The sequence below is a fragment of the Panthera onca genome, chromosome B4 (assembly GCF_046562875.1).
Source record: "Panthera onca isolate mPanOnc1 chromosome B4, mPanOnc1 haplotype 2, whole genome shotgun sequence".
In the NCBI taxonomy this organism is placed as follows: Eukaryota; Metazoa; Chordata; class Mammalia; order Carnivora; family Felidae; genus Panthera; species Panthera onca.
In genome coordinates, this window is record NC_138345.1 from 35,876,617 (window position 1) to 35,888,871 (window position 12,255).

Sequence of the window (12,255 nt, forward strand, 5' to 3'; positions counted from 1 at the left end):
ACAAGAACTCTACTCTGTATGCCTGGAATCCTGATGCCTCCTAAGTCCCATAGGGACAGATGTCCTGTGAAAAAATAAATGAGGTTTATAAAAATTACACCTGCATGTGCCCGTTGGGAAACAGAGCCTTGTGAAATGGAATGGGGCATTAATGCAGGAATCCAGGTCAGCCACGGTAGGTAAGAATCACCATGGTCAGACCTACCCCCTTTTTCACAGCCAAGCCACTGTTCCTGGCTCAGCCCAGGAACGAGCCAGGGACCCCACGGTATGTGTGGAGGTGGGAGAGCTCCAGCTTACCCTCCGACCCGCCTCATTGTTCTGCAGGTTCATGAGTACTCGGCCCTGCTCCTCCGACCCTTTGGCAAAGTTCTTCTCCCGCTCGCGGGCATCCACGAACTCCTTAGCAAAGCGGTAGCCATATTCCACATTGTCCCCGCAGCCGCCCCACAGCCAGTCCCGGGGAAGGTCCTTGGGCCGCGCTGTCCGGCTGCAGCCACACGTGGAGAGCTCACCCTCGCGGCAAGCTCGGCTGATGGCGTTCACCACGCCTGCCGCGCTCACTGCGTAGGTGAAGGCCGTCTCCCGGCTCCCTGCAAGAGAAGGCAAGAGAGGTGGTGAAGGATGCCAGCTCTCTGGGGAGGCCCCTTCCTTCCTTCTGTCTCTCCTGGACCCAAAACCATCGCCTGGGCCTTAATACTCCAGGGGAAATGATGTCAGGAGAAGCACCTTTCACTTTCCATGGCTCTAATGGTCAGAAACTTCTCCTGATAATGAGCATAAATTTGCCTCCTCTGCCCTGTGAACACACACAGTAGAATGAACCCCTCCAGCCTTGGCCCGCACTAACATCCATTCCAGGGAAGGGTACATAGCCAGCAGATTCCTAGGACGCAGACCTAACTGGAGGGGACAGTGGGCATTAAGGAGTTTATAGAACCTGTGGGAGGAAGATGAGACAGAGTAGCAATCATGGGACCAATAGTAAGACTGTATCCTAGCACAAACCTCTCCCTCACAGATGCCAAGTTCTCACCACTCTATGGGCCATGCATCTGCCTTTTTTATTGCTGCCATTATCTAGCTAGATAGTGGCAAAGACCAGGAGTAGAAGTGAACCCGAATTACAATGTCCAGGATCATCCAAGCTGTTTCCCTCTGTCTTCTATGGGGTCCACACTGCCTCCCAACTCATGAGCACTGGGAAACCACATCTATAGGACCCTCAGCATGGTCTCTCCAAATATCCAAATCACTCCCAGTAGAAAATCTGAACTGTATTCCTCTAACCACTTAAAAACTCATATGATGTAGGAGTGCCTGGGTGGCTCAGTCGGTTGAGCGTCCAACTTGATTTCGGCTCAGGTCATGATCCCAGGGTTGTGGGACCGAGCCCCACATCAGGCTCAGCATGGGCTGTGCACTGAGCATGGAGCCTGCTTGGGATTCTCCCTCTCTCATTCTCTCTCTGCTCCTCCCTCACTTGCATGCACACTCCCCACCCCCAAAATAAATAAATAAATAAACTTAAAAAGAGATCTTACTGAGATTAACAAAACAAAACAAAAACACAAAAAACTCCTGTTATATTCCACTTCAATAAAAAATGTTATGAAAAAATAATATTCAGCCACTAGGGAAATGCAAATCAAAATCACAGTGAGATACCACTGTGCACTCACGAGGATGGCTATAGTCAAAAAAGCAATAGTAAGGTGCCTGGCTGCCTCAGTGAGTACAGCATGCGACTCCTGATCTCGGGACTGTAAGTTCAAGCCCCACAGGGGGTGTAGAGATGACTTAAAAAAAAATAAAAGCTTTAAAAAAAAAGGCACTAGTAACAAGTTGGTGAGGATATGAGGAAGCTGGAATGCTCATGTAGTCCTAGTGGGAACCTTAAGCTTTGGAAAACAGTCTGGCAGCTCCTCACAAGGTTAAACACAGAATCACCATATGACCTAGCAATTCCACTCTTAAGATATATCCAGGATAAATAAAAATACACTCACACAAAAACTTATACCTGCATGTTCACTGAAGCATTATTCATCATAGACAAAAAAATGGAAAGAGCTCATATTGTCCATCAGTGGATGAATGGGTAAACTCAAGGTGGCATTATCCAAGCGGTGGAATTATTATTTAGCCATACAAAGTAATCGAGTGCTGGTACAAGCTACAATGTGGATGAACCTTGAATCATTATACTGAGTGAATCACTTAACATTTTTTAAAAGATTTTATTTTTCAGTAATCTCTACACCCAACATAGGGCTGGAACCCACAACCCCAAGATCAAAAGTCACATGCTCCACCAACTGAGCCAGCCAGGTGCCCCTAGCATTTGGCATCTGTACTGAACCAGATACAAAAAAACCACATAGTGTATGATCTCATTTATATGAAATGTCCATAATAAGAAAATTCATAGAGACAGAAGATTTGTGATGGCCTAGGGTTTCAGCAGAAGGGGAGGGAGGGAGAGTGATTACTAACAGGTATGCAGGTTTTTTCATAGGGTTACAAAAATGTTCTGGAATTGGACAGTGGCGATGGTTGCACAATCCTCTGAATATACACCAACCTGTATGTACTCTTTAAAATGGTGATTATACAGCATGCGAATTCTGTTTCAGTAAGGCTGTCATAATAAATACCACTCATAAAAACTCAGGTATGGAAGAAAAGGGCTAGGTTCTTAGCAGGAATCTGAGATCCAATCTTGATCTCAGGGATTAAACTAGGCAGAATCTTCTGTTCTCCATTTCCTCCTCTCTTGAGTCTTGTGGTCAGAAGCAGACATCCCATAATCCTGTCTTGGCAGGTGGACAGGGAAGTGGCCTGCATTCATCAATAGGTCTAGAGTGATCTCTCAACTTTGCCCTACTTCTCAATTGTCTGGGCAGGACACGGTGAAGCTTGCAACCAGACCAGACTGGGCAAGTCAGTGTTTCTCAAGTAACCAGGGGTCAGCTTCTGGTCAGATGTGGACTAGGAGCCACGCAAGAAAAACCCAGGTGATGCAGGAAGTCACTCTCATGATTCAGCCATCAAGCTCGACATGTAGTCAGTGCTGAAACCACTGGAGCTTTATCTAATCTAGGGTAGTCAGACTATGAGAATGAGCAACCAGGATGCTAGGGTGACCAAAAGGCCTTTAGGGAGGAGGGCCTAGGCCCCTCTTTGAGGGAGCCATGTCTAAGAAGTCTTGCTAAAATGGAGCCTCAAGCCCCTGATTGGGCCTTCTGGGACAGGAAGGAGCCTCTGATCTGCAGCCCAGTGACAACCCACCCACCGTGAGTCTTCCTTTCACGCATTTTTCAGGGAAGCAGGCTGGATTTTCAAGGCAACCCATCCCATCCCATCATCTATTAATGACTCTACTCACCAGAATATTCTTTCTTACAGTAAGTTGAAAAATGCCTCCCTATAACTTCCACCCACTGGAGCTACACTGTCTAATCCCTTTCCATTTGACAGCCTTTCAGCATTTGAAAACAACTGATACGCCTTTTATGTTTTCTCTTTTCCAGGCTACACGTCTGATCTCTTCCTCGGTTTTTTAGGAAACATGCTTTTCAGAGCCAAATCACTCCTCCCAGAACTGCCTTTCAAAATAACGTACCTGCAACTGAGCATAATACTGCAGCCACTATGTGCTCTGATGGTCCTGGTCTGTCCTGATGGTTTCAGATCCCAGTCTGTCCTCAGGTGGATTAGCTGTCCTTGCAATTACTCTGCCTCTTTTGGTTGGGGGCATCATTAGGTACTGAGTGTGGGTGGCTCTGCATTCAGGGGGAGCATTTGGGTCCTCCGACAGGCCTGGTTAGTACAGACCATAGTGCCATTCCCAGAAAACAAGACATGATGCAGGGCTTCAGAATGGACGAGCAAGGTGGGGAGTTTCTCTATATGTGGAACAACTCAGAGTGGAAACTCAAACCATCTCAAGTAAAAAGTCTAAGAAACCAGCAGCCATGGAACTGTTGGAGATACCTGCCATCTATCCCCTAGGAGACAGCAGGACAGTTCCATGCTCTCTGTCTCTGCTCCACACCCACTGCCAGGAAGGTGCCCCCATGTTCCCCTGACCAAGGCTGGGGGCAGTGTCAGTAGCTCCCTCCAAGCTACTCTGCTGCCCTCTGCTGGTGGAGTCTTGCAGCAGCTTCAAAAAAGGCAGGACTTTCTTGGAAGTTGTAACACAAGATAGCAGACAGAAGACTCACTAGGAGCCACCCTGGGCCCAAAGGGATGACTGGAGGATAACTTCCTGGGTAGTATAAGTCTGTCTGCAGGGAAGCTACAAAAAGAAACTGTGGAAAGAAGTCAAGCGGAGGGTTCCATTTGTAACAGAATAGCGTACAGAGACAATGGTAAGATCTGCTTTCATAGGTCATTCCCCCAATCAAATCTGGATTCTTTCCTGAAGTAAAGCTCAATTCTTGGCCTTCACTCAAACAAAATTACACATGAAAAGGATCTAGCCAATGTCAGGCACACATGAGGTCCCAAACAAACAGGAGTTCCCTTACAGTGATTAGTGGATGCCTCTCTCTATACCTGGGTCTCCTACTTTCCTCCCCCAGAACCCAGAGCAGGCAGTGCTGCTAAGACTTCACCATATACCGAGTGTATTTAGAAGAATCAATAAACTACAAACAATTCTCACTTAACCCAAGTCCATTCTTTTTTAGGAAAACTGCCTGATAAGACTGTTGCAGGAACACATGAGAATTCCTTGTATGGCCCTTGAGTGAATACTGAAGGAAGGAAGAGAACAGCAAGGTTCAGAGCATACTTTCCCCTGGTCCTCGCTTGTCAATATGGGGCAGGGGAGATAGGGAAAAGGGTCAGGAAGGAGAGGTCTTCCAAACACCCTGCTTGCTGCTAAAAGCATTCTTTGGGGAAAACTCAGCCTCAGGTAATTCCGGAATGCCATCCTTGGAGGAGAAACTTTTTTGGTAGAATAGCAGACAGAAGAATACAGTGCTCTAACACCTTCCTTTTATGGCCCTGGGGATCAGACCCAGTAGAATAGGGCCGGATTTCTCAATTTCTTGCCAGGGAGAGGAGGATTGCATTTCAAAAGGACCTAAAACAATTAGACCCCAGATCACACCTCCATCCAAGCAATAGGGCAGCCAGAGGGTCCAAGTGGGAGAGGGGAAAGGACAGGAATCCAGGAAGAGGTGGTGGCCTCTCCTCTTTCTTCTGGGTCTGTCCCCTTCCCCCACTTTCACACACATCCCCTTTGGAATGAAAAAGCCAGGACTGGATCTGGGTCAGGTTAATGATAGCTATCAGCAATTTGGCTCAAAGTTTCTATCTCTCTCAGGGTCCAAGTGGAAGAGGCAAAAGTCATACAGGCTTTTTTGGTTTTCTACCCAATGCTGCCACCAGAGCAGGAGCACGGGAGCTGCCCTGTGCTGGGGCGAAGGGCAGTGGCGGCAGGCAGTCTTGCTAATCCACTCTAACTCAGCTCGGCTGTTCTGCCACCTTTCTCGAGTGAGGAAGTTTGGTTGTCCCAAACAGGATGAGGCCAGCAGCGGAGCACCAGCTGAGCACTGAGCTGTGCCACCCACACATCATCCAAAACTCTGCTTCCTGAATGCTTCCCCGTCGCCTTGCACACTGCTTCCAAGCCTCGAGAGAACTGGACACTTGTGAGGGCTCTCCGCGCCAGTCCCGAGGTACTTGCACCCAGGCCGGGTGAGCCCAGTTCCTTTAGCCAGGCGGTGTCTGGGAGGCCTCTTACCTATCTGCATGACTCTCCCGAAGACAGACGTGTTGTCCACGATGCTGCAGTTCCAACGCCTCTGCCGGAACTGGTACTGGCATTCCTTGATGCCTGTCTTGGCTCCCTCCCCTATGTAGGCCATGTGCTCCTGGTACAGTTGGCACAGCTTTCTCTGGCCAGGGGACAGCCCGGGAAGCTGGCTGCACACGGGCTGGGCACCGATGATAAACACCTCGGGTCTCTGCACCGGGTTCACAGCTAATGACCTACAGCAGAGATCCAGAAAGCGGAAAAAAGGCCAAGGAGTGAGTATATGCCATGTGCAGCATTAAGTCATTCATTCAACACATTTATCACACACTTTCTTTCTGTGTACAAGGCCCTGTACTAAGGGCTTGGGAAGAAAAATTGGTAGGTAAAACAGAGCACCTGCCTTCAAAGGGCAACGGAGGAAAACTGAGGCACGGCCACAGATGACGCATGAGATGTCAAATGCCAAAGGCAGACTTGAACTTCTGCATCCACAGTGATCAGATAGAGAAAGAGCTCTTACAGCTGGAGAGAAGCTTTTACAAGGCGATGGTGTGAACCGGGTCTTAAAAAGGGGAGGGCGGGGGACAGGCAGAGAAGGTGACAGAGAGGGCAGAGGACATTGATTCCAAGCAGAGGACAGAAATGGCCAAACCTCAACAGGAGAGCACGTGACTTGTTCAAGGGGTAGGGACGACTTGTTCACTTTAGCCCAAGTGCAGGATATGTGATGGAAAGTGAAAAACTCCTTGAAATAGAACTCCCCTTATGCCTCAAAAACAGAAGCCAATTTTCATACATCACAACATAGTCTAAATGTTTTCGCTTCCATATCCCACCCACAAATCCCCTAACCCACTCTATCAGTTCACGGGCTCTCCCTTTGGCTCCATCCTCTACCAGATATAGTAAAGTGTTCAGTTAAATTTGCCATCGGAATAAAAATGTGAGTGGGGCGGGGGGGGGGGGGGAGTGCAGACCATGCAAAATAGGTGGGGTGTGCCTGCCATTTCCATGTTGACTTGGCAATGACATTAGTCTTCAAAACACAAAAGAAAGCCACGCACAGTCCTGCATATCTCTCAATTTCTCATCTGGTCATCAGACTTCTAAAATAGGAATTCTATTCTCCTTGCCCCCACCAGAAAAAAAAAATCAATATCCTTATTGATCCAAGAGCAACACAAGAGCTATTTCTAACAACCCATGAGGACGGAGGAAGGTCCAGGAAAAGGGGAATGCAGACAGGATCAGAGGAAAACACCAGATGAACTAATCCTTTATTCTTGGTGAACCTTTACCTCTGGGGGCCTGTGAGAGAAAAAGCTGTCCTAGTTTTCCTGGGATAAAAGCAGTCCTCAGGATTCCTACGAATAAAGGAATGATCACAACACACGGTGACCCTTCTCCACATTTAATTACCAAAGGAGGCGTAGGTTGTAGAGAAGGACTTCAGCCCCTCTCACTCACCACCAGGAGCTGGCTTCGGCCGGAAGCTGAGCCCAGCTGGACAGCAGTGCAGCGGCGAGCAGCAGCAGACTGGGCATGGTCGGCCTCGGCCTCGGCCCTCCCCAGTGCCCTGGGAAGACCCCGGGGGCAGTCGGCTTCTGAAATGGGGCTCCCTGGAGAAAGCAGAACAGAGAGAGAATCAATGTGGAAATGGAGCAGATGAGGCAGGACCAGGGGAGAGGAGGAGGGAAGCACAAAGGATGAGCTCTGGGTGGGTCTAATGTCAAGTTCTGCTCTCCCCCCCACCTCCCCCAAAGAAATTCAGCCTCTTTCCAACCTCCATTTCTTACTGCTACTCTGCTCACCATAGGAGCCTCCATGTCTCTTACCCCAAACTGTGGGAACCCTACTCAGGACCTAATTCCAAAGGAAACAATGAGCTGAGAAACTAGAAAAGAGAAATGAAAACAAGTCATTCCAAGAATGGTGCTCCGTGCACCATGAAGAGGATGCTTTGGTTGCTGCAGCAGACACCTGCCGTTCCCCAACATCCAAAGAAACCAGGGTACCCATCGCCTCCTCTCTCTATGTCTCACTGCAGTCAGAGGCTCTCCTTCGCGGGCTAAGAACAATTGGTGAGTTGGATTTACCTATAGCCAAATAGGTGTCTTCCCTCCCATCTGTACTCTTCTCACTCCAAGAAAGTTTCCACATTCCAGCATTCCCACGTTCCCATTACCAGGAATATAGCAGACAGAAGGGCGAGGATTTTGCACCTTCTCAAGACAACTTCTCTGAGAAATGTGAAAGCCACAGCCAGCCGTGTGCCCCTAAAGCCCCTGCGGATGAGGCGGCGTCTTCCTGGGTGGCCTCTTTCCCCTCCTGTGCGCTGTGGCCCTGGAAGGGCAGCCAGGAGCACAGACAGCAACAGTGGGGCACAGCCAGCTTTGGTCTGCAACTTTTGCCTCAAATGTCTGTGCCCAGGACGCATCTTCCAGAAGCAATGACCCCTTCCCTAGTAGCTCAAGAGCTTCCCACATCTTTGCCATATTTTTTTGTAACTGACGCCTGTGCCTGTATCCGCGAAAGAACACCTTTCCTCCAGCCCTTGGAAACATACGAAAAATCGTTGCTTCTGGATCCTGGAGTAAGTCTATAAAAACACACCCCCTCCCATTCACCCCCCACCCCCATCTCGTTTCTCCCTTAGCTTCCATCCAGGGCGTGACCCCACATCCCCAATGAGTCTTCTTCCCAGGACCCCTTAACACCTCCGACTCTACACGCGCAAACACACACTGGCGCGCACGCTCCACGCCGCCCCCGCCTCATCTCACCGCACTGCTCCCGCAGCCCTGGGTCTCCAGGCTCTCCGGGAGGGGGCGGCAGGTGCTTCGGGTCATCAGCCTAGGAGATATTTTTGTCCTGGGGCCACCAAGAGAGGAAGGTGGCCTGAGCAGGATCCAGGGAAGCTGGGCCACAGCCTGGTCCCCACCCCCTTTTGGTTTTCCTTCTTGAGATCTCAGCTGGGGCGGGAGCACCAACAGGCAGGTGTGTGGGGCCGGCAGGGGGCAGATCAAAGAAGAAACTTGCTCCTTTCCCCTTTGTCATGCAGAGCCAGCTCGGAAATGATCCGGCCTCTAGCCCGGCTGACTAACAGCTCCCCACACCCTACTTTCCTAACAGACCTCTCCTCCTCTAAAGGATGCCCCCTCCCCCTCTCCCCTCTACCCCCCATAAATCCTCCCCCTCCCTCAGGGCAGGAGGTCTGTGAATGCAACGATTGGAACCAAGAGAGATGGAGCAGAGATAGGGCTGGCACCAGAAGCTAATGGCTTTATGGAGGGGAGGGAACCAGGTCCAGAGTGGGGAGGACCAGAGAAGAGCTTCAAAGAGTTTCCTTGTGCAAACATCCTCAACTCCACCTACCAGTCCTTCTTGGGGACTGAGGAGTCAGAGCTGCCCCCATTCCCTGTGGTCCTCCTCCCTCCCCCACCCCCGCCCTCCCACCGCCCTGCCTCCTGCAAAGCCCCTGCTCCCGCCTGCCCCACAAACATCCTCATATATTTCCACTGCCAGAGTGCTCAGTTGTGTCTCCCCACGGGTGACACTTCTTATCCCCAGGGATGCCCCCCTCATACCAGCGTCTCTCACTTCTGTCACACCTTTTCTTCAAGCTCCTTTGAAATCTTTCTGGTTCTTCAAATCCTAGGTTCAACTGAGGCCATGGGGGGGGGGGGTACTGTTTCTGAGCCAAGGACAGGAGTCAGTGCCTGCTAATGGTCACTGTGGCTTTGACTCCCCAGTGACAGGCCAGCTAAGGCCAAACTTCCCAATAGCTTCTAATCCCGCCCCTCGCAAACAAGAGCTGAGACCGGACTCAGACATGGACTGAGATAGGACTCACTGCTGACAGCTGTTCCTACCACCCTGCGCTCTCCATCAAACTCTCAGCTCATTAAAAAAATATATGTTACAAACTTGAAAAAGAAAAGAAAAAAGATGGTAGCACATGTGGGGACTTCTTTCTCTGTCTTCCAGATACATGACACCTGAAACTGAACCCCAACGCCCTCCCCCCAGGATGCTGTCACTCAGGATGCAGGCAGACGTGAGCTGCCCTCTGCATGGTCACAAAACCCCAGGGCCACTCTGCCCTCACTTACATTCTTTGCTTTCCTTGTGCGGAGCTAGGAGGAGAAGAGAGAAGATTGGGGATTGGTTTCATCAGCATGGGCAGCATAGAAACTTCTGCCTCAATCCCACTGGGGTGGAAGGAAGTTGAGCGGGGACTCATGGTTTGGTCTTAATGAGTGAGACACATTGAAAGCTCGGTTTGTGGGTCATTGGTGAGTTTTACAGCAGGACTCAACCAAGGGATGCTGTCCTCTGCATAGGAAGAAAGAGCTAGTAAATACTGAAAAGACAGGGAAGGGAATTCCTTGTGCTGCCTTTTGTCATAACTACAGATCTCCTCAGAGAACCAAAGCAGCTCCCCTTCCTAGGAGAGGTGAATGTCATGTCAAACAACAAAGTTAAGCACGAGAGAATCCAGGGTCTCTGTCCTTCAGTAGTAGAGGTTCGGGGATGGGAGAGATGCTTCCAGAGGGCCAGAAGGAGCTGGTCAGACATCTGCTCTGCCCTACTTCTTCAGTCAGTTATTCATTCATTCATTAAAGTCATTAATCAGATGCACACAGGGGGCCTAGTATGTGCCAGCTACAGCTCTAAGTGCCAGGGATATGGCAGGGAACAAGTGAACACCCGATGTGTTAGGGGACAAGGATCAAGAATAGTAAGGGGTGATGGCTTACATTATTTAGGGTCCTTTATGGAATCTAAGGAAAGCCCTACTCTGCAATGTCTGCCCAGCCCACCTCTCTTCAAACTGCTGTGGGGACAGGCAGGTGGCGGGGGGTGGGGGGGGAGACGCTGCTGCACATCTCAGACCCTGCTGTGCCATGTCTGAGGTCCCTTACTGAGATGTGATGCCCACCTTTACCCAACCAGAGGGGTGCATATTTGAATACAGGGCTCCAGGTCCTCTTCCTTTTGCTGGGTGGACTCAGTCACCAATTTACATTCCTTTAAGTGGCCACATGCAGTTAGTCCAGAGATAGGAGACCAAGGAGAGAGACGTGGGCAAGTGGGGCTGACCCCAGCCAGGCTGTCCTGAAAGGGACACCTCTGTGCTTCCACACACACCTCAGAGCAGTCGGCAAGGGCTGAAACCATGAGAACCCCACCCAGTCGGCAAGGGCTTGACATGGTCATGAACTGTTCACAAAAGCCACCACCACCGGGTGTTCAGGACTGACCTGCCCCAGAGCCTGAGGACTCAAGTGACATACAGGAGTCGCACATGAAATGGTGTCACATCCCACACCTGCCCTCTTGCCCCAGACAGGCACCTCACACCTAGAAACCTACCCCAAAATAACCAACAGCCTCCATGGGAGCCTTTTCCTGGTTGCCACTGGCTAATTCTTTCTGTGTGACCCAAGGAGGAGCTATGGAATGTGTAATTACAAAATACATTTGCAGGGTACCTGGCTGGGGTCACTAGGTAGAACCTGGGACTCTTGATGTTGGGGCTGTGAGTCCAAGCTAGAGTGTGGACTCTACATAAAAAATACATTTATAGGGCGCCTGGGTGGCTCAGTCAGTTAAGCATCTGACGTCAGCTCAGGTCATGATCTCACAGTTCGGTTCGTGAGCTTGAGCCTCGCATGGGGCTCTGTGCTGACAGCTCGGAGCCTGGAGCCTACTTTGGATTCTGTGTCCCCCTCTCTGTCTGCCCCTCCCCCACTTGCACTCTGTCTCTATCTCTCTCTTTATCACTATCAATTACTCTCTGTCTCTCTCTAAAAAAATTAATAATAAACATTAAAAAATACATTTCCAATGTTGTTAACATTCCTGACATAACAAGAGAGACCCTCTTAACAGTCTTTGGGAAGGGATTGCCTCCTTTTGTGACCTTCTGGCTGCACTCATGTCCAGGTATCTGCCAGTTATTGGATGATCTCCATGGCGGTGCAGGGGTGGGGGAGGGAAGGGACAGGAGTGATAGACCCTTCTCCTCTCCCGTGGCTGCTTTTACCACTGTAGAGAGAGATTCTTTTTTTTTAATGTTTATTTATTTATTTTGACAGAGGGGAAGACAGAGGATTGCAAGCAGACTCTGTCAAGCGCAGAGCCTGATGCAGGGCTCTATCCCACAAACTGTGAGATTATGATCTGAGCTGAAATCAAGAGTCAGACCATTAACCAACTGAGCCACCCAGGTGCCCCTGTAGAGAAAGATTCTTTATGGATCTCAAAACACTTGACAAGCACCTCCTAAAAGGCACTTGGTTCACATATTTCCTTTCCCTGTTTTCAGGTAAGTGCTCACCCTCCTTACACAGACCAGTTCTCTGTAGTCTAACCCATGGCTCCCACATAACCCACGTTAAAATACTAATCCTAAAATACTAATTGTGCATCTTAATATTCCCATTTGAGGACCTACGGTGGTTCCCAGGTCTTCAATCATT

General features: G+C 49.8%; 1 protein-coding gene across 1 annotated transcript in view; it reads right to left on the reverse strand.

Moving 5' to 3' along the window:
• Window positions 1–12,255, reverse strand: part of WNT5B (Wnt family member 5B) — a 105,175-nt gene that overhangs the window by 6,012 nt on the left and 86,908 nt on the right. The window contains exons 2-4 of the mRNA XM_078450216.2: window positions 7,238–7,389; window positions 5,756–6,003; window positions 301–593 (exon numbers count right to left, since the gene is read on the reverse strand). Of these exons, the coding sequence (XP_078306342.1) occupies window positions 301–593; window positions 5,756–6,003; window positions 7,238–7,389 (693 nt within the window). The remainder of the gene's footprint in view (window positions 1–300; window positions 594–5,755; window positions 6,004–7,237; window positions 7,390–12,255) is intronic.